Source organism: Neomonachus schauinslandi, chromosome 11, assembly GCF_002201575.2.
Source record: "Neomonachus schauinslandi chromosome 11, ASM220157v2, whole genome shotgun sequence".
NCBI lineage: Eukaryota > Metazoa > Chordata > Mammalia > Carnivora > Phocidae > Neomonachus > Neomonachus schauinslandi.
Window position 1 is genome coordinate 42,674,456 of NC_058413.1, and position 21,847 is coordinate 42,696,302.

The following is a 21,847-nucleotide window of genomic DNA, read 5'->3' on the forward strand; positions in this document are numbered from 1 at the left end:
TCTCCTAGGAATTGTGTTGATGGTTTTAATCCTCTGCTCCTTAAAACTGTTTTCATTGAAATAACTGTTCTGTTTAAAATTATTTTAACTCACATGGAAAATGCTAAGTGGAGGGGTACCTGAGTGGCTCAGTCAGTTAAGCATCTGACTTTGGCTCAGGTCATGATCTCAGGGTCCTGGGATCGAGCCCCATGTTGGGCGCTCCAGTCAGCGGGGAGTCTGCCTCTCCCTCTCTCTCTCCCTCTCTCCCCATTTGTACACTCTCTCTTTGTCTCAAATAAATAAATCCTAAAAAAAGATTTAAAGAAAATGCTCAGTGGAGGTAACTGTGAATTTTGTTGCCTGTATTAGTGCTTGGGAAACATATTTTGAAGATTTTCCACTTCTAGTTGATGGACTAAAATTTTAATATTTTCTGCCTTATTTTGCTCTCCAATTTTATAATGAACGTGATAAAAATAATGCCTAAAATTTTAATGGTTGTTACTATATGCTAGGCATTGTAGTAAGTAGTTTGTCTCTTACAGTCTTAACAACTTATTGAGATACAGTTTATTATTATCCCCATTTTACAGAAGAGGAATTTGAGGCTTAGAAAGGTTTGTAACTTACCTGTAGGGACACAATAAATAGATAAGTTGGAATTTGAAGTAGCTCATTGGCTCCAGTACATACACTCGGAATCATTTTCTCTTTCCATATTCACTTGGCTCTAGCTCTTTTGAAGATAAGTTGTAAAACCATGTATATTTCCCTTTTTCTATTCTAAAAGCTAAAGAGAGAGCTAATTGAGATCCTCTTCACTGAAGGGTGGCAGTGAGAGTGTTAAATATGCTTATTTGAATAATTTATGCAAAATCTGCATGCTGCTTAAGAAATGGTTGGGTTTCATTTTCCTTGATTGCTTTGCAGACCTCCCCTGAGAGGCTTCCTTCTGGATGGAGATTTCTTTGTTGCTGCCTCCCTTGCTACAACCCTGACCAAGATTGCCTTGCGCTACGTAGCTTTGGTTCAGGAGAAGAAAAAGCAAAATGTAAGTTCATTTATCGTTCATTTATCCTCCATTTACCCAGCAAATGTTGAGTGCCTACCATATGCATTGGACAGTGAAGGACCTAAAAGTGAATGCTGAAGTTCTTGTCATTAAAGAGCTTATGGTAATGGGGGAAATGAACATAGTAATACAATGTTATTGTAAAATTGACAAAGTAATACAATAATGTTACCTTGTGATTAGTCCAGTGGAAGAGATGTAAGGGCTTATGAAGTCATTTGCTTGCTAGGACCAGTCAAGGCCCAGAGAAGGAAAGACCTCTCTCTCAAGCATTTTCATCCAGTCAGTCATTGTCTTTTTTATCCCAGAAATGTCTCTTCAGTGTGTTCTCATTTCTACAGTTTATGCTTTCATCATAGCTTCTGGCCTATTCTGACTTTACACTCATTACACTCCATTTCCATTCCCCCCAACCTTTTGTGCTGTTGTCCTGCATTTTATTTCTGTGTGTCATGTTATCAACCCTGACATGCATTGCTGTTATTTTTGCTGTAAATAGTTAAGAATTATTTGAGTGTGTTTATATACATATATATACATCATTTATTTTATTTTTATTTATTTATTTATTTTTAACATTTCTTATTTATCTAGTATTTGGTTGGGCTTGGGTATGGGGGAGCATAATTAGTTGTAAGAAGTCGAGAGTTGGGAACAGGACAAAGTGCAAGTACCTTTCTGGGTGACTTTTTTTTTGGTATTTTTTTTCTTTATGGTAAAATATATATAATGTAAACTTTACCATTTTAACCATTTTTAAATGTGCCATTCAGTGACATTAAGTACATTTATATTGTTGCGCAGCCATTACCATCATCCATCTTTAGAACTTCATCATCATCTCAAATTGAACTGTATCCAGTAAACAATAACCCTCCTATCGTCCTCCTCCCCACCTCCCCCAGTCCCTGGCAACCACCATTCTGCTTTCTGCAGAATTGTGATTATTCTACTTATACCTCATATAAGTAGAATCATCAAAATTTGTCCTTTGCAACTGGTTTATTTTGCTTGGCATAATGTCTTCAAAGTTCATCCATGTAATAGCATGTATCAGAATTTCTTTCCTTTTTAAGCCTGTATAATGTGATATTTTTGTTTATGCATTCATCTGCTGTAAATAGTTAATATTCTTTTAAAGATTTTTTTTAATGAGGAAGAAGTCTTATATTTACCCACATATTTACCATTTATGGTGCTTTTCATTCCTTTGTGTAATTTCAGATTTCCATGTGATATTTTCTTTCTGCCTAAAGAACTTAATCATTCTTATAATTCATGTCTGTTCATGATGAATTCTCTCAGCTTTCATTTGTCTGAAAAAATTTTTGCCTTCATTTCAAACAGATCTTTCTGTGGTAGAATTGTGAAAGTGTTTTATTTTTGTTCATTTTTAATATTGTTAAAATAAGGAGTGAGATCTAATGATGTAATGTATGGTGATTAACATAACATAGTAAAAAATAAATAAAATAAGGAGTGAGGTAACAAAAACTAATGAGAAAAAAATCACTCATGGTTAGAGGACTGAAGTACAAATCTTACTAATATTGTAGTGGAGATAGATAGAAACTTCAAAAGATAGAATTACGTTGCCCAAATATGATAATAAAAATCGTTTCTTCCTCCAGAAAGTTTAATATGGCTTTTCTCTGTGAAACACTTTTTTCCCCCAGTATTGCTCATTCTGTGTTTTACAGCACTGCAGTTTCACTTCACATTGTAACAGTCCCATGTTTCTCTAAGCCCTTCCTAGTCCTAATAGTTAATAGCTGTGTAATAGTCCATTAGATTCCTTCGTTTACTTAAGCTCCCATATAATTAGACATTTTCATTTTAGATTTGGAGTTTTCAAAGCATTTTTTTTTATTCTATCATGAAAAGAGCCATAAGTGAGATTTAGAGGGCCAAGTAAATTATAAGGTGTATTATCTCTCTCTCTCTCCTTTTTTTAAAGATTATTTATTTATTTATTTTTAAAGATTTTATTATTTATTGACAGAGAGACAGCGAGAGAGGGAATACGAGCTGGGGGAGTGGGAGAGGGAGAAGCAGGCTTCCCCTGAGCAGAGAGCCCGATGTGGGGCTTGATCCCAGGACCCTGGGATCATGACCTGAGCCGAAGGCAGGTGCTTATCGACTGAGCCACCCAGGCGCCCCTGTATTATCTCTTTTTTATCAATTTATTTTGATTTATGGGCAATAATTTACTTTGTAACTCTCTCTGTTACACTTTATTTATTTAGGTTTTTGTCACAGCGTAATTGTCTATTCTTTAAATAAATAAATTCTTTGCTTTTTAAAAGTCTCCAAAATTTTTTATCTCTGAGTCCAGTTTGATTTCCTTGCATGGAATAGCTGCTCAGTTCTCTAAACTGGGAGACCATTTGAGCATTTGCTGATACCTGTTTAAGAGAACCAGTTTTCTAGTAATTGGTTCATGAAGTTTGCTACATGTAGTACAAGGCAGGAAGAAGTTGGGTTGTTTATCACCTTCCTGACTCTCCTTCACTAATGCCTTTTTTAGAGTTTCCCTGGTTTTAAAGATTTTTTTTTTTTAATTTATTTGAGAGAGAGAGAATGAGAGAGAGAGCACATGAGAGGGGGGAGGGTCAGAGGGAGAAGCAGACTCCCTGCCGAGCAGGGAGCCCGATGCGGGACTCGATCCAGGGACTCCAGGATCATGACCTGAGCCGAAGGCAGTCGCTTAACCAACTGAGCCACCCAGGCGCCCCAAGAGTTTCCCTGGTTTTATATACCTTTTGGCTAAAGAATTTGCTTTAATTTTTTTTTAATAGACTTTTAAAAAATTATTTATTTGAGAGCAAGAGTGAGCAAGAACACGAGTTGGGGGGGGAGGGGCAGAGGCAGAGGGAGAAGCAGGCTCCCCGCTGAGCAGGGAGCCTGATGCGGGGGCTCGATCCCAGGACCCCGGGATCATGCATGACCTGAGCCAAAGGCAGCTGCTTAACCGACTGAGCCACCCAGGCACCCCTTGCTTTATCTTTTCTTACAGTGAGGTCTCTTGGCAACTAATTTTCTTGGTTTTTGTTTGTCTGAAAAAGCCTTTATTTTTCCTTCATTTTTGAAAGATACTTTGTGGATATAGAATTCAAAATTGACAGTTTTTTTCTTTTGGTTCTGTAAAGAGGTTACTCCATTGTCTTCTGTCTTGCAGTTTACTATAAAGATGTAGCTTCAATATCTTCTGGCTTTCTGACGAGAAGCCTGCTGTCATTCTTATGCCTCTGTGTGGAATGTGTCCTGTTCCCTCTGGCTCGTTTTAGATTTTCTCCCTATCATAGGTTTCAGTAATTTGATTAGGGTTTGCCTTGGTGTGGTTTTCTTTATGTTTCCTTTGTTTGTGGTTCATTGAGCTTCTTGGATATGCAGGTTTATAGTTTTCATTAAATTTGGGAACTTTTTGGCCACAATTTCTGTAGCTATTTTTTTCCTGTCCCTTCCCCTTTCTTCTTCTTCTGGAGCCTGTATCCAGACTCAGGATTATTACACTCATTCTTCTGCTGGTTTGTTCCCAGGCCTCTGGGAGTCTTTTCATGCATGTGTGCAGATCAGCACTTAGCCAAAGATGGGTTGGCAAGGGTGTAGAGCATCTGTCAGGATAATTGTACACAACACTAAAAAAGCAAGTTGGAGTCACTTGTGGAAACCTTGAATAGCAGGCCGGATATTATGGACTTTAACATGAAGGCTGTAGGAAGTCACTGAAGGTACTTGAGTGTGGAGTGAAATGATTGGTGCACAATAAGGATTAAGATAGCAGCAGCAGGTGATCACACTTTGTGCCACCAATAATGGGGCAACCTGACATTATGGGTCTCCTAATACAGTACAGTAAGAGATATAAAACATCACCTATCTGGTATTCTAACCAAAAGTGAAGGACATTTGGGGCACCTGGGTGGCTCAGTCGTTAACCGTCTGCCTTCGGCTCAGGTCATGATCCCAGGGTCCTGGGATCGAGCCCCGCATCGGGCTCCCTGCTTGGCCAGGAGCCTGCTTCTCCCTCTCCCACTCCCCCTGCTGTGTTCCCTCTCTAGCTGTCTCTCTCTCTCTCTCTCTCTGTCAAATAAATAAAATAAAATCTTAAAAAAAAAAAAAAAGTGAAGGACATTCTACAGAACAACTGGCCTAGCCTTTTTTTTTAAAAGTCATTGTGGTGGAAAACAATACAAAAAATCAGGGGGACTGGTCTAGGTTAAAAGGGACTAAAGAGAATAACAGCCAAAAAAAAAAAAAAAAAGAATAACAGCCAAATAAAATGCATGAAGCTGATCCTGTATTAAAAAAAACATAAAAACACGGGGTGCCTGGGTGGCTCAGTCGTTATGCGTCTGCCTTCGGCTCAGGTCATGATCCCGGGGTCCTGGGATTGAGCCCCACGTCAGACTCTCTGCTCAGCGGGAGGCCTGCTTCTCCCTCTCCCACTCCCCCTGCTTGTGTTCCCTCTCTCGCTGTCTCTCTCTGTCAAATAAATAAAATCTAAAAAAACAAAGCAACAAAACAAAAAACCCATAAAAACACTTAGTGACATTAGGAAAATTTATTTGAATTTCAGTGTAAAGTTTTTGGGAATTATTCTGTTTCTTAGGTGAGAGAATGGTATTGTGGTTCTATAGGAAACTGTCCTGATTCTTAAGAGATTTATGCTAAAGTACTTATGGGGTGAAGAACCTTACTGTCATATGTTTAGCCAAAAAAGTAAGTGTACATGTACAGGTAGAATAAGAAAGCAAATATGGCATAATGTAAGCAATTGGTAAAGTGTATCTATTCTTTTAACTTTTTCTGTAGATGGTTTTTTTTTAATTTTTTTTTTTTAGATTTTATGTATTTATTGGACAGAGGGAGAGAGAGAGCACAAGCAGGAGGAACGGCAGGCAGAGGGAGAAACAGGCTTCCCGCAGGGCAGGGGCCCCGATGTGGGGCTCCATCCCCGGACCCTGGGATCATGACCTGAGCCAAAGGCAGATGCTTAACCAACTGAGCCACAAAGGCATCCCTGTAGTTGGAATTTTAAAAAAAGATAGCATTGGCATGTGAAGGAGTTAGAGTAAGGGAAAACAGTTAAAAAGCTGTTGCTATCTTTCAGTTGAAGGTTAATGAAAGTATTAGAGGGTGGCAGTTAAAAAGATAGGAAGGAAAAGGGTGCATCAAATATATGGAGATAAAAATCTAAAGCGTTTGAACTCTTATTCAGGTGAAGTGAAAATTAGGTTTATTTCTTGGATTGTGAGTTATAATAAAGTGACATTACTGAATTGGAGAACCGTGACAGTAAACAATCCATTTCTCTACTTTTCTAGTCTTTTGTTGCTGAGGCTATGTTGCTCATGGCCACTATCCTTCATTTGGGAAAATCCTCTCTTCCTAAGAAGCCAATTACAGATGATGATGTAGATCGAATTTCCCTGTGTCTCAAGGTCTTGTCTGAATGTTCACCTTTAATGAATGACATCTTCAATAAGGAATGCAGACAGTCCCTTTCTCACATGTTGTCTGCTAAACTCGAAGAAGAGAAATTATCCCAGAAGGTAAGGTATATATGATTAAGTTCTAAAAGTGCTTTGTGGGTTTTTAAAAAATTTTGTTGGCTTTTCAGTCCTATGTGAGGGCTGTTGCCTGTTATAGGCCTACAGAAAGCTGTCTTTCTTTCCATATTAAAGAGAGACGTGTATATTGTTTTCTCAACACAGAAAGAATCTGAAAAGAGAAATGTAACAGTACAGCCCGATGACCCCATTTCCTTTATGCAACTAACTGCAAAGAATGAAATGAACTGCAAGGAAGATCAGTTTCAGCTGAGTTTGCTGGCAGCAATGGGCAACACACAGAGGAAAGAGGCAGCAGATCCCCTAGCATCTAAACTTAACAAGGTAACAAAATGTCAAATACACTGGTGAATTATTTATATGGGCCACTTAAGAAAGTAGTAATCAGGAAGTGGCTGGTCCCACTGTTTTTTAAAAGAAAAACAAACTTGTTATACAGCATCAGTTTTTGTCAAGTCACTGTGATTGATAGGTTCATGAAAAATGAATTAAAACTCCGATGCTGGGGCGCCTGGGTGGCTCAGTCGGTTAAGCATCTGCCTTTGGCTCAGGTCATGATCCCAAGGTCCTGGGATTGAGCACGGCGTTGGGCTCCCTGCTCAGTGGGGAGCCTGCTTCTCCCTCTCCCTCTGCCTGCCACTCTGCCTACTTGTGCTCTCTCTCTTTCTCTCTGTCAAATAAATAAAATCTTAAAAAAAAAAAAAAGAGTTGGACACTTAACTGACTGAGCGACCCAAGTGCCCAGAGTTAAACCAGAACTTTTAAAGAGCAGGGCTCTGGCCTCTACTCTGACACTGTGCTCTGTTTCTCCTGCCCCTTGTTACTTTAAACAGGGCGACTCATATTCTTAGTGTTTGACTTCCATGTAGGATTTTATTAGGAAGGTTTTCCTACTCTGAAAGTATATAAATTTACAAATCAGTGATCTAGTTTAGTCCCTTCTATTAGATGAGTAAACTGTCTCAGATTGATTGGTCCAAGGTAAGGTTAGTAGCAGAATTGGAACTACTAAAACACTTTCTCTCCCTTAAATTTGGGAATTGACATCGACAGTATTACAATTATACATTTTTAAATTTATAATAAATTTATAATAAAATTTTTTTAAAAAATTGTAAAATTTACATAATATCAAATTTATCCTCTTAACTATCCTGAAGTGTACAGTTCAGTGGCACCGAGTATATTCCCATCATTGTGCAACCGTCACCAGCAGCCATCCATCCCCAGAACGTTTTTCATCTTGTAAAGCTAAGACTCTGTGCCCATTGAACAATAACTCCCCACACTCCCTTCCTCTCAGTCCCCGGCAACCACCAGTCTGCTTTCTGTCACCATGAATTTGATTGCTCCAGGTACCTTATATTAGCAGAATCATACAGTATTTGCCCTTTTGTGACTGGTTTATTTTACTTAACATAGTGTCTTCAAGGTTCATCCATACTGTAGCATGTGTCAGAATTTCCTGAGTGATATTCCATTATGAATATATACTACATATTGTTTATCCATTTATCTGTTGATAGACATTTGGGTTGCTTCCACCTTTTGGCTGTTGTGAATAATGCTGTTATGAACATGGACCACAAATATCTCTTTGAGGCATTAACTTCATTTCTTTCCGGTTATACCCAGAGGTGAAATTGCTGGGTCACAAGTCCCTTATCAGATGTATGATTGGCAAATATTTTCTCCCATTCTGTAGGTTGCCTTTTCACTCTGTTAATAATGTCCTTTGATGCACAAAAGGTTTTCATTTTGATATAATCCAGTTTTATCTTTTTTTTTTTTCTTGCCTGTAGTTTTGGTGACAATATTAAGTTTAAAGTGCTGTACTCTGGGTTTTTGTTTTTGTTTTTTTAAATTTGGTGGGGGGGGCAGCATATAAAATTTATCTTTGTGGAATTACAAGCATTTCTTGGTATATAATCTATTTAGTTCCTGAATTTAGGTAGCAGGGACTACCACGAGATTTGGATTTTATTTAGTTCTCAAGTTTTGGAAAGCAACTAGTGAGTTGAGATACTGAGGGATTTAACTGAAAATGTATCCAAATCTATTCAGTTCTTAAATTGAGTTCATGTTTAATATATTTGCTCAACATATTTAACATCTTTTTCCTACTGAGCTATAAACTCTAGTACCTGTTATTTCTAATGTCCCATTTGCAATTACCATCTCTGTATTACACAACAATTTTATTGTATCAATTTCAGAATGACTTGTCTAATCTAAGCACATCTGTTAATTACCTGACAGACTTAGTCATTTGGCTAGGATATGTTTGGTTAAATTGTTTCAGTCACTTAATTTTCTCTTTATTTTTGTTCGACAGGTGACCCAGTTGACAGGTTTCTCAGATCCTGTATATGCAGAAGCTTATGTTCATGTCAACCAGTATGATATTGTCCTGGATGTACTTGTTGTAAACCAAACCAGTGATACTTTGCAGAACTGCACATTAGAGTTAGCTACTCTGGGTAAGGAAATTTACCATAAAGGACAGATTGTGTTACATAGTAAGTCTTTATGACAGATTATTAAGGGATATGTACAAGTTTTGTATAAGAAATCTTTTTAGTATAAGAATTTTTAATCAAGGGCGCCTGGGTGGCTCAGTTGGTTAAGCGACTGCCTTCGGCTCAGGTCATGATCCTGGAGTCCCTGGATCGAGTCCCGCATCGGGCTCCCTGCTCGGCAGGGAGCCTGCTTCTCCCTCTGACCCTCCCCCCCTCATGTGCTCTCTGTCTCAGATAAATAAATAAAATCTTTAAAAAAAAAAAAAAAGAATTTTTAATCAAGGCTTAGTTTTACATTTAATATTTAGTCTCCTTCAGCTCCAATTTTCTGAACCTCTGTGATACTTGACTTTCTTAGGTTTATGCTCTTGGTACATCCAGATGGATTTATTCAATAGGCTCAACCTAGCAAATGTCAGTTTTTCTAGCTATAAATAAGAGTTGTTTAAGTTACAGATTTACCACATGGCTCACTTAGTTAAATTTTTAATTGCCTTAAAACAGAACTAGGTATTTTCTGAGTCTGTAGCTGATACCTACCACATGTGCCCAACGTAATATATTATTATTACAATTAGCAACTTGAGATGTGTTTTTCTTCTTAATAAAAACACATGAATCATACTCTCTCTGACCACTTCTACAATGGTTTTGAAGTTGAAAAATAGAAACTGTATATAGAAACAGTGCAGTGCCAGGGTATCTGGTGGCTCAGTCAAACAGCTGCCTTCAGCTCAGGTCATGATCCCAGGGTCCTGGGCTTGAGCCCCACATCGGCCTCCCTGCTCAGTGGGGAGTCTGCTTCTCCCTCTGCCTCTCCCCCCTGCTCATGCACTCTTTCTTACACTCTCTCTCAAATAAATAAAATCTTTTTTTTTTTTTTTAAGATTTTATTTATTTGACAGCACAATCGGGGAGAGAGTTGGAGGGAGAGGGTGAAGCAGACTCCCTGCCAAGCACAGAGCCCGATGTGGGACTCGATTCCAGGACCCTGGGGTCATTACCTGAGGTGAAGGCAGACGCTTAACCAACTGAGCCACCCAGGAGTCCCAGTAAAATCTTAAAAAAAAAAAAAAAAAAAAGGGAAGGAAGAAACAGTCAGTGCCTCTAGGAAATTCCATGTGGCTTAAGCAATAGTTAAAGGACCTTAAGATATCAAGGGAAAAGATACTTCTGCCCTGTCTTTCTCAGCATAGCTTGATGCCTGTATAAAGAATGTATGTAAGTCTTTCCATGGATTATTTTATCTTTCTTTGTAGTGGAGTCTATAGTTTAAGACTTAAGCTTTCTGAGAAGTTTATACTCAATCACTGAAATAAAATGGTAAACCCAGAGTGTACACACACACACCCACAAACTGAATAAAGAATTATTCTGAGGAACCTGTTAACCTTTTCAAAGAAAATGTGCAAATTGATGTGAACAATAAGGTGTTAAATGATTTCTTTATTTTGTCCTCAGAATATTTGAATCATAACTCTTCTCTTGTTCCTTATTTTGCTAGAAGCTATTAAGCTGCATACATTTTAAGATTTTATTTTTTGGGAGATAAGATTTATGATGAGAGATCTATATGTGATTTAATGTATATTTTAACCATATCTAAATGTTTTTTCAGGGGATCTGAAACTTGTGGAAAAGCCATCTCCTTTGACTCTTGCTCCTCATGATTTTGCAAATATTAAAGCTAATGTTAAAGTAGCCTCAACAGAAAATGGAATAATTTTCGGTAATATAGGTAAGGAATTATTTTATAGCATGTGATGTTTGAATATTTTTATTAAAGAAATTCTGTAATAAGTAGTTGTATGACATTTCTTGAGGACAGGACTTGCATCTGTTCATTCATTCACTCATTCATCATTTATGGGGGCATCTGCTATTATATTAAACATTGTACTGTATTCATGGATGTACAGAAATGAACCATAGACTGTCCTCAAGAAACTGCCAAGCAACAGGAGGAAATAGATAAGTAAAATATATAAGTACAACACAATGTCAGAGGCGCTAGTTTATATACTGTGTGCTTTGGGATCGTAGAGGAAAAATGCTAACCATACAGAAGGCTGTAAAAAGGAGGAGGATATGTTACTGAAGGATAATTTTTGAACTGAGTCTAAAAGTTTGTATAGGCATTGGTTCCCAGGCCACCTAGGGACTAACTTATATAGAGGCAGTCAGTCAGTCAATAAGCATTTTTTTAAGCAAATTCTGTGGAAGGAATGGAGCTACCATAGGACAAAAGATCTCTCCTCGGGTAATTTGTGGTTGAGTAAGGGAAGACAGATAAGTAGAGTAGATATGTGTAATATATAATGGTAAGTGGTGCAAAGGAAGCTTGGTGCTAGGTAAAGTGGGAGTCTGTGTAGAAATTTGGTCATTTTTCTTAAAGTGGTGGGGGAGTGGGGAAGGAAGGTTAGGAAGGGCTTTGTGGCATTTTGAAAGATTAGTAAGTGTTCTACAGATAGGCAAGGATTCAGCTGTAACAAATGCAAGTAGTTTGATATACTTGGAGTTCAAAGTGGGCTGGAGGGTAGTGGTTTAAAAAAAAAAATGAGGTTAGGAAGGTTAGGGGGAGCTCAATTTTACTTGTCATGCTAAGGATTTCAGACTTAGTCCTGGATGTAAAGGATTAGAGCCATTAAGGAATTCTCCGTGAGTTACATGATTAAGCATTTCTTTCTTTCTTTCTTTTTTTTTTAAGAGAGTGAGTGAGAGAGTGCACATGAGTGGGGTGGGGGTTGGCCAGAGGGAGAGAGAGAAGATCTTAAGCAGGCTCCACGCTCAGCACAGAGCCCGATGTGGGGCTCAATTTCAGGACCCTGAGATCATGACCTGAGCTGAAATCAAGAGTCAGATGCTTAACCGACTGAACCACACAGGCGCGCCCATGATTAAACATTTCTGTGATAGCACTGTAGAAGACTGATTGAAAGAGGCAGGAAGGCTAACTAGTAGACTATTGGAGTAACAAAGATGAGAGATGACAGAGCTCAAACCAGTGCAGTAGTAGTTGGGTTGGAGAGAAGTGCTGAATATTATCAATATTAAGGAGATAGAATGCCCAGGACATGGACTGATTGGAGAAGAAGTGGCTAGAGTAACCCTCAGATTTTTTTATTGGGTTGATATTTATGGCAATCACCAAAACAGAGAATATAGGAGAGAAGAACAAATTTGAGAGAGATACTAAGGTAAATCTTGAGCAGGTTGAGAATAAAGTATCTAATGATGTCCAAGGGCAGTTTGATATGAGTGTGGAACTTGAACAGGAGGTCTAAACTAGAGATAAATACTTGTTTGAAAACCGTAGGAGTGGAAGAAATCACTCAGGGCATAAAAAGTGAAAAGAGGGGAGATTTGAAAACTGAATCTAAGAGAACAGCAATATTGAAAGCTTGGTCAGATGAGAATCCTACAAAGGTACCTGAAATGTGGTAGAGAAGAAGTAAGGAAAAATCTTCCAGAAGAATCTGGAGTTGCAAAAAGTCAAGTAACAGGAAGTCTAAAAGAAGAGTCCTTTGGATTTGGTGATCAGTGAAATTAAATATTGCTTGTGGTATATCTTGGGCAGTGGTGGTGAGTTGAAGACTTGGAGATGGAGAAATAAGGACAGTGAGTGTAGACTGTTCTGAGTGTAGAACTGTGGTTTTGATAAGAATGAGAGAGGGCAGTAGACTGAAGAGAAGTCGGGATGAGGAAGAATTTTTTTTAAGGTGAGTATGTTTATAGACTAAGGGAAGAGACAGTAGAGAATACGAAGGTAAGGACCTAAGAGTGAGGGAGGTAATGGTTGATGGAGTGACATCCTAAACCAGAGTGGGGATCACAGATGGCAGGAAATACGAATCTGGAAGAGAAGAGACAGCACTTCCCTGATATGAAGGGTAAGGAGGTGAATGTGGATACAGAGAGAGAGAAATTTGTTTTTAGATGTGGGGCTAGAAATTAAAGAAACTTATTCTCAGTGACCTCAGTTTTCACTGAAAGTAGATAGAGTAGGGGAATGTCAAAAGAAGAGGCTAGGAGGAGGAAAGGTAGGCTCCAATCAGATGACAACTTTTTGCTGTGGATGAGGCAGTCATAGAAGTAAATAATCTTGTATACTGTGGCTCCTCAATATTCATTCAAAAATATTAGTTAAGCACTTCTGAGGGAACACTACTACTTACCTGCTACGTATATACTGACTGAATTTAAATACTGGCCCTACCACTTAATCAGTTCTGACCTTGAGCAACTTATGTGACTTCTGTTTCCTCATCCATAAGATGGAGAATGATAATACCATAACATAGGAATAAAGTATTAAACAGGTAATCTTTGTAAAGCATTTAAAATAGAGCCCAGGATAGAATAAGCGTTATATAAATAGTTGGCTAATATCATAATTATTATTTGGAAATATGAAAATTTTTTAAATTAAAATTTGCCTCTGGTGATTCAGGACCTTTTGTGTGTGTGTATATTGCAGTTTATGATGTCTCTGGAGCAGCAAGTGACAGAAATTGTGTGGTCCTCAGTGATATTCACATCGACATCATGGACTATATCCAGCCTGCCACTTGCACTGATGCTGAATTCCGTCAGATGTGGGCTGAATTCGAATGGGAAAACAAAGTTAGTCCTTGGGAGATTTCCTTGAACTCCTTATCTTCCTTTTTGGCTAGTGTTGAGGAATTCTCTGATAAAAGTAGTCCCACTAAAAAGTGTCAGATGTAAGAAGCAGTCTCTCAATATCTATTCTTGCAAATTAGCCTTAACCAGAAATTATGCGAGTAGTTTGGTAAGTTGTTATAAACTGATGAGAGAGGCAGTTGTATGATTAGTCTCATTGATCAAGACATTAAAGACCATATTCCATCCCTTGGATGTATGAATAATAATTTACTATTGAATCCAGTGTCCAGAAGAGGTTTTACAAAGTCAGTGGCCTTGATTTTTATTAGAAATATTTTATATGCAACATGTTGATCTTTTATGAAGTAATCTATGTATGAAAGTTCTGATACCAATTTGCAGTTTGTTGGATTTTGTAGATGTCATTTAGTTGTTGTTTTTTGCCCACCTTCCCCACTATATACTTGGAAGGAGGTTCCGTATAATATGAGTCTGTTTTCTCAACCCTAAGATCAGAAATACGCAACTTTCTCATTATAAGGATTATGATCTCCTTGACTTTTTTCTCCTTCTGTACAGGTGACGGTTAACACAAATATAATTGATTTAAATGACTACCTACAGCATATATTAAAGTCAACTAACATGAAATGCCTCACTCCAGAGAAGGTAAAATTTGAGAACTTCTTAAATCTGATAGAGAGTAGTATGGCAAATTCCTGGCTTTCTTGTATTTCCTTTAGTGTATTTTTGTTATTGTTCAGCATAAGAAAAGCAGTGTCATTCTGGACTAGCTAAAAGAAATTATCCCATAGAATGCATCAATCTGCTAACCTCTTTGTACCGGAATATACCAGCCTGCTTGTTCCTAGTACAGTGACCCAATTGAATAGTCAGATTCATTTTTCTTTTCACTCTTCTCCCTTTCAGCAAAGGCTCATTCCAAAATAGGTTTTGATACTGGATTAAAAAGGTCCATGACCTCTTCTCTTGGTTCTGATTGTGGGTCAATATATTTGTTCAAATACAGAATTTTCTAAGTTCTGTATACATGAAAAAAGAATAGGAAGAAAGAAAAATGAAGCTGAGGCTCTAAGGAATTTCTTTTCTTTGTGGAATTCCTGCTAATGTTAATCAGTAAATTTCTGCCAGACAAATGGGTTTTAATTCATATATTAGTTTACTCAACAAATAGTCTAACAAATACACAAACAAATATCATACGCCCAGTACTCTGTGAGCTTCTGGATATATAGTAATGAAGAAAATAAAAATTGTCTCTCCTTCATGGAGCTTAAGGTCTGGTGCAGACAACTCTGTAACTAAATAGGGAATGTATATATACAAATTGGAATAAGTGCTATTTCTTTAAATACAGTCACTTTTATTGAGATATAACATAGACACAGTAACATTCACACTTTTTACATATATAGTTCCGTGAGTTTTGACATTTATTTAGTCATGTAACCACCACCACATGGTAAGTCCTATTTTAAATGATAATTTATAGGGCGCCTGGGTGGCTCAGTCGGTTAAGCGTCTGCCTTCGGCTCAGGTCATGATCCCAGGGTCCTGGGATCGAGTCCCGCATCGGGCTCCCTGCTCTGTGGGGAGCCCGCTTCTCCCTCTCCTCCCCACTTGTGCTCTCTATCTCACTATCTCTGTCTCTCTCTCTCAAATAAATAAAATCTAAAAAATAAATAAATAAATAAATGATAATTTATATATGCTGGTGGGTCTTGCTTATGTGTCGTTCTCTAGTGAAGTATTGAATATATCATAAATTTCTTCCAGGCTCTTTCTGGTTACTGTGGCTTTATGGCAGCCAACCTGTATGCTCGTTCCATATTTGGAGAAGATGCACTTGCAAATGTCAGCATTGAGAAGCCAATTCAACAGGGCCCAGAGGCCCCGGTTACTGGCCACATAAGAATTCGTGCAAAGAGTCAGGTAACAATTGGGTGTTACCCAATTTGGGGGGGGGGGTTGTGTTTTGTTTTTGTTTTTGAGATCATCTCTGAACTGAACAAAAAGGAAGAATTTATTTTTTCATTATTTTTATATGTAGTATTCTCTGTCATACTTGTATTTTGTGCATTAGATGCATATATGAAATAATAGTATTCTCTGAATAGAAATAGAACTTTTGCTTCATTAAAATGGCCCACTTTTTTGGGCCTGTCACTCTGGATTATTTGCCTAAAACAAGATTGATTCCTGTAGGGTGTTTGTGAAATGGGTTCTGTAGAGTTTTTTGAAATCTAAACTACAAATCCAGTGACTAATTGTAAATCTAGCACTAAAAGTAGTTAACAAAGTAAAGTTTTGGTGAGTCTGGTTTCATTATTGATGTGGTGTCATTGAATGAGGGCTTGGTTAAGATACAGAAACCTACTGGTTTTATATAGATTTAATAATTATAAACATTTTCATTCTTCCTTACAGGGAATGGCCTTAAGTCTTGGAGATAAAATCAACTTGTCTCAGAAGAAAACTAGTATATAAGAATAAACAAAAAGTCCTTGCAGCTTTACAGTTAAAATTTAGGTATGGGCTTATTGGACTCCAACATCTTTTGTACTCTTTCATGCTTTATGTTATATAGAATCTGAGTTCATGCTGAATGCATTCCAGCCAATAATTTATAGCCTTTCCTTAAATCAAGATTGAGTTTAAAATTATAGTTTGTCTTTTGTCTTAACAGTTCTGAATGCTGTCCTCAAAGTATATAATGTTTCTCACATGTACCAAGACCATTTTCACAGTACAATAAACAGATCTATTCCTAAATCTTTTGTTATTTTATAAATAAATATATAATTACCTAATTTTAGTTATGTAGCAATGGATTTCTTTTAGTTGGGTTATAGGTTTCTATCATAAATTCAAATCACTCTGAGTTGTGCGTATACAAACTTTGTTAAGAGAATTTACAAATTCAATGATAGGAAATGAGACAGACCTTGATTTACTTGATTGACTTTTACTTATTTATTATTTTGACATCAATATCTCTAAAAATCCCTTATTGTGTTCTAAGAGCTTTTCTCTGGAGTTGAGCTCTAGGAGGAAAGTATCAAATAACTTGAGAAAACAGATCCATCTCCAGTTTAAAAGAGTATTATGAACCCTGGCTTAAATAAACATACTCTTCTTAATTATCCTGAATCATAATGCAAAGTAATAATCCAAAGTAGATCTTTTAATCATTCACATTTAGCTCGGAGTCTTATTTTATGTTTGTGGAATTATATTGGCCGCAGCCAGTTACTGAGGCTGCGCTGGGAGGATTCCACTCTTGGGGGATTCAGAGAGCTGTGCTGTGCCCCTGTCTCCCCCAAGCCTTACCCACCCTCCCCTTTCCTTCCCTTACTCCAGCGCTTGGCCACCCTCGCCTCTCAGTACGATTCCGTGTGGCTTTCTGGGCTGAGCTCCCTAGAGTCTGATTGTGCTGTCCTTTTGGCCCTTGCCTCCCTTGGGGATGATTGAGGTAGTCTATCTTTTAGCTAAGTCTGAACATTGAGCGATTATGCTTTGTCTTTCAGCGAGGCTTCAGGCTACAGTCAGGATGTGTCCGCAGATAAGGTCTGTGAAGGAGTGAAAGCAGCATCTCCTATTTCAGCACTTGAGTGAGAGTGGAATGATTTGTTTGGAGTATAAAGGAGATTGATACCTTGTATGATGTCATAAACTTTGAAGCCACTTGCTTTTTTAATCCGAAAGAACCAGAGGATTACAAGGCATTTGAGATTCCACAGCACTGAGATCTCAAAGCCAAGTCAGTGGCTCCCAGTGGGGAAGATACTAGGAATGAAGGAAAGGGGTCAGTTGGATGCATTAAGTCCAGTACTGGAGATTTATGATGAGAGCAGAGGAACTGATGAAACTTTGGATTAGATCATTTCCCAAACTGTTCCATTGAACATTAGCTTCCTTGATGTCATTAGATATTCTGGGAGAAAAAGGATTCCATAGTCAAGTAGTTTGGGAAAAACTTCATACTGTCCTGTACTAGAGGTTCACCATGTACATTAGCATACTAGAAATTCTGAGAGGTCCTTCAGTAAAGAAGCAGATTAGTTTGGTTTAACCCAGTATATCTTTTTTTTTTTTTTTTTAAAGATTTTATTTATTTGACAGAGAGAGACACAGTGAGAGAGGGAACACAAGCAGGGGGAGTGAGAGAGGGAGAAGCAGGCCTCCTGCCGAGCAGGGAGCCCGATGCGGGGCTCGATCCCAGGACTCCAGGATCATGACCTGAGCCGAAGGCAGACGCTTAACGACTGAGCCACCCAGGCGCCCCTAACCCAGTATATCTTCATCTTACTTGGCCAGGGAATCCGTTTTCATAGAATACCTATAGATGGTATTATAGGACAGGAAAAGTGACTTAGCATGTTAAAGATTTTGGTTTTATATTCACAAGCAACCAGTATTGCATTTAAAATCTCAAGGAATTATGTCTCGACATCTACATCTAGAATCTCTCTCTTGATACTCTCAGAAAATTGCCTAACATACTCCAGCTGTTGGTGGGACAGATTGGCTCATATTGCCATTTTCTTAAATTCATAAATAAGGAAACAGAGAGAAAGAAATTAACACAGATGTCAGATACATTAAGCTGTTGACTTCATTAGCATTTTCTTTAGCTTTGTGCAATTAATAAATGTAAACTGAATTGGATAGCTTACAGAAGCTGTTTACACTGTACTCTTTTAATTAGGATATAATACATATTTAAAGGTTGTGGTTGCTCATATTAAGGATATCATATAATTAGGACCATGATGTGTGGTAAGAGAATAAACATAGTATCTGACACCAAGTGAGGGCTTAATACTATAAAGGTATTGAATGAATAAACCTGTAAATCTTAGAATTAAATGGCCCTTGTATTTCGCTATCATGACACTAGAGGGAGCTCTTAGTGCTCCCTTAGAGCTCCTAGGAAAGAAGTTACTTTCATTTGGGATTAGAAGTGATTGGAGTTTAAAGTTGTTTTTGTAAGAAGGAAAAACAAGGTAATTTTTCTGTTAGCCAGGAGATTATACTAGTGCTATTCTGCTATCTGTGAGGAACTTTCCTACATGATTTATAAATAATAAGGTGGCAAAACTCCTTTCACAATACCTAAAAAGACAAGAGAGCCACAATGTTTTAGAAACTAAATAGTATCGGGGTACCTGGGTGGTTCAGTCATTAAGCGTCTGCCTTCGGCTCAGGTCATGATCCCAGGGTTCTGGGATCGAGCCCCGCATCGGGCTCCCTGCTCAGCGGGGCATCTGCTTCTCCCTCTCCCACTCCCCCTGCTTGTGTGTGCGCTCTCTCTCTCTCTGACAAATAAAATCTTTAAAAAAAAATTTAAAAGAAACTAAATAGTATCAGAAGTGAAGTAACTGTGCTATATGTTGGGTAAAGTAAGTATTTTCCTGGTGACTTTTTCCTTCCACATTGGTAAATGTTCTTTAGCTAATAATTTATAGCCTTTCCCTTAATTAAATCAAGATTTAGTTTAAGATTATACTTTCTTGTGTGTTTTTTTTTAACAATTCTAAATACTGTCCTCAAAGTAGGATCAGGCCTATCAGCTGCGTGCCTTAGCTGCCATCACCCATACTCTCCGCACACCATTACTGTTCCTTGTCTCTGCCCCTGAGCTTCGCTCTCCACCCCCAGGATCTCAGGAGCCTAAAGGTGGGACCAGGTTACAGCACAGTAGGTACAGTACAGTTTAGTTGAGTTTCGTTCAGCTTAGAATCAGAAAAATGTGGAACCCTGTATTCTACTTACTTGCTGGGTGGTCTTAGGCAATGATGAATAGCTGGTTCATGGAGTGCTTATTTGTGCCGGGCATAACAGTCCATGCTCTTTCCATGACGTACATAATCCTCCCAGTGGCTCTGAGGAAATACTGTTAATATCATCATGTATAGGTGATTACAATCTTAGGAGAGGGTAAGTTACTTAACTATTAATAAAGGCCTAATAGGAAGACTTGACCCCAGATATAAAGCCAGGGTGTCAGACAGTAAGTCCCTATGGCTAGTCACACCCTGCCACCACTGCCTACTCTCTTTGTGCCTCAGTTTCCTCAGTTGTAAGGTGCTTATAATGTCTGTGTCACAGAGTTGAGGGAGGATGAAATTAAATAATGTGTCAATTGTGAATATTTCGCACTGAGCACATGCTCATCGGGAAGTCTTTTTTTTTTTTTTAATTTTATTATGTTAGTCACCATACAATACATCATTGGTTTTTGATGTGGTGATCCACGATCCATTGTTTTCGTATAACACCCAGTGCTCCATGCAGTACGTGCCCTCCTTAATACCCATCACCGGGCTAACCAATCCCCCCTCCTCCCTCACCTCTAAAACCCTGTTTGTTTCTCAGAGTCCATAGTCTCTCATGGTTCATCTCTCCCTCCAATTCCGCCCCCCCCCGCCCATTTTTCCCTTCCTTCTCCTAATGTCCTCCATGTTATTCCTTATGTTCCACAAATAAGTGAAACCATATGATAACTGACTTTCTCTGCTTGACTTATTTCACTTAACATAATCTCCTCCAGTCCCATCCATGTTGATGTAAAAGTTGGGTATTCATCTTTTCTGATGGCTGAGTAATATTCCATTGTATATATGGACCACATCTTCTTTATCCATTCATCTGTTGAAGGACATCTCGGCTCTTTCCACTGTTTGGCTATTGCGGACATTGCTGCTATGAACATTGGGGTGCATATGGCCCTTCTTTTCACTACATCTGTGTCTTTGGGGTAAATACCCAGGAGTGCAATTGCTGCGTCATAGGGTAGCTCTATTTTTAATTTTTTGAGGAACCTCCACACTGTTTTCCAAAGTGGCTGAACCAACTTGCATTCCCACCAACAGTGTAAGAGGGTTCCCCTTTCTCCACAACCTCTCCAACATTTGTTGTTTCTTTCCCTGTCCATTTTTGCCATTCTAACTGGTGTAAGGTGGTATCTCAGTGTGGTTTTGATTTGGATTTCCCTGATGGCTAATGATGATGAACATTTTTTCATGTGTCTGTTAGCCATTTGTATGTCTTCTTCAGAGAAGTGTCTGTTCATCTCTTCTGCCCACTTTTTGACTTGATTATTTTTTTGGGGGGTGTTGAGTTTGAGAAGTTCTTTATAGATTTTGGATACCAGCCCTTTATCTGTAGTGTCATTTGCAAATATCTTCTCCCATTCTGTGGGTTGCCTCTTTGTTTTGTTGACTGTTTCCTTTGCTGCACAGAAGCTTTTTATCTTGATTACATTTCTTTCCCCATTCCCCTTTCTTCCTTACACCTGCAGAGAAGATGGAAACCTACTCTCACTCTCTTCATACCTCCCTCTGAATTTAGGTCCTAATTCTATACTTGAATGCTTTTGTTTTTTTAACAGCAGTAACTTAAAAAGAATCTTCATTTCTCAAGAATTCTTTAAGTGAGGTATCATTGGCCCTCAACTTTATGACTTTTTTTTGTCCTATCAATTTTTTAATTAGCTCTTGGCACTTCTGCTTATCAATGTTGTTACCACAGCTAATGTGACTGTCACACCCATATACCTCATATGATAAATGGCCTGTGGTGAATGTGCTGGTTTTATTTGCTTTCAGAATGACTAGTTCTTTAAAAATTGAGCACAGAGATATGTGCAGCCAGGTTACAGTAACAACGTGATAGAGTCACTCACTGATCAAGTCATTTCTGGCAGTCTGACCATTTTCTCTTTATTTTCTCCACCTCGCTATGGCAGGATCTCTTTGATTAAGAAGTCAGTTATGCAGTGACAAAAGAATGCAAGTGGGATTTGTGCCTTTTATCTGGGCTTCTGTGTATAACTGGGATTCTGAGAAAACGACTCTGTATGTCTTTTTGAATAATTGTAAAACCAGCAAGATTTACCAGTGGAATGCAGCATGGTGGGCTGAGATAGTCCTGAATGAGTCTTTTTAAATCTAATCTCAATTTTCTATGTAATTTTCTGAAAGTAGAGATATATCTGTGTGGCCTACCTCCTTATCTGTAAAATGAATAATTCAGTTAGCTGACCTTCAGGGTTC

General features: G+C 38.2%; 1 protein-coding gene across 2 annotated transcripts in view; it reads left to right on the forward strand.

Annotated features, from left to right (window-relative positions):
• COPB1 (COPI coat complex subunit beta 1) overlaps positions 1–16,280 on the forward strand; it is a 37,448-nt gene extending 21,168 nt beyond the window's left edge. Inside the window, exons 14-22 of one of the 2 annotated variants that reach the window (XM_021685790.1) lie at positions 913–1,033; positions 6,382–6,609; positions 6,772–6,951; positions 8,963–9,107; positions 10,765–10,884; positions 13,624–13,769; positions 14,349–14,438; positions 15,567–15,722; positions 16,218–16,280. In XM_021685790.1, coding sequence (XP_021541465.1) covers positions 913–1,033; positions 6,382–6,609; positions 6,772–6,951; positions 8,963–9,107; positions 10,765–10,884; positions 13,624–13,769; positions 14,349–14,438; positions 15,567–15,722; positions 16,218–16,277 — 1,246 coding nt within the window. In that variant the 3' untranslated portion in view covers positions 16,278–16,280. The remainder of the gene's footprint in view (positions 1–912; positions 1,034–6,381; positions 6,610–6,771; positions 6,952–8,962; positions 9,108–10,764; positions 10,885–13,623; positions 13,770–14,348; positions 14,439–15,566; positions 15,723–16,217) is intronic. The other variant, XM_044919698.1, reaches the window with a different exon arrangement.
• The last annotated feature ends 5,567 nt before the right edge of the window (positions 16,281–21,847 follow it).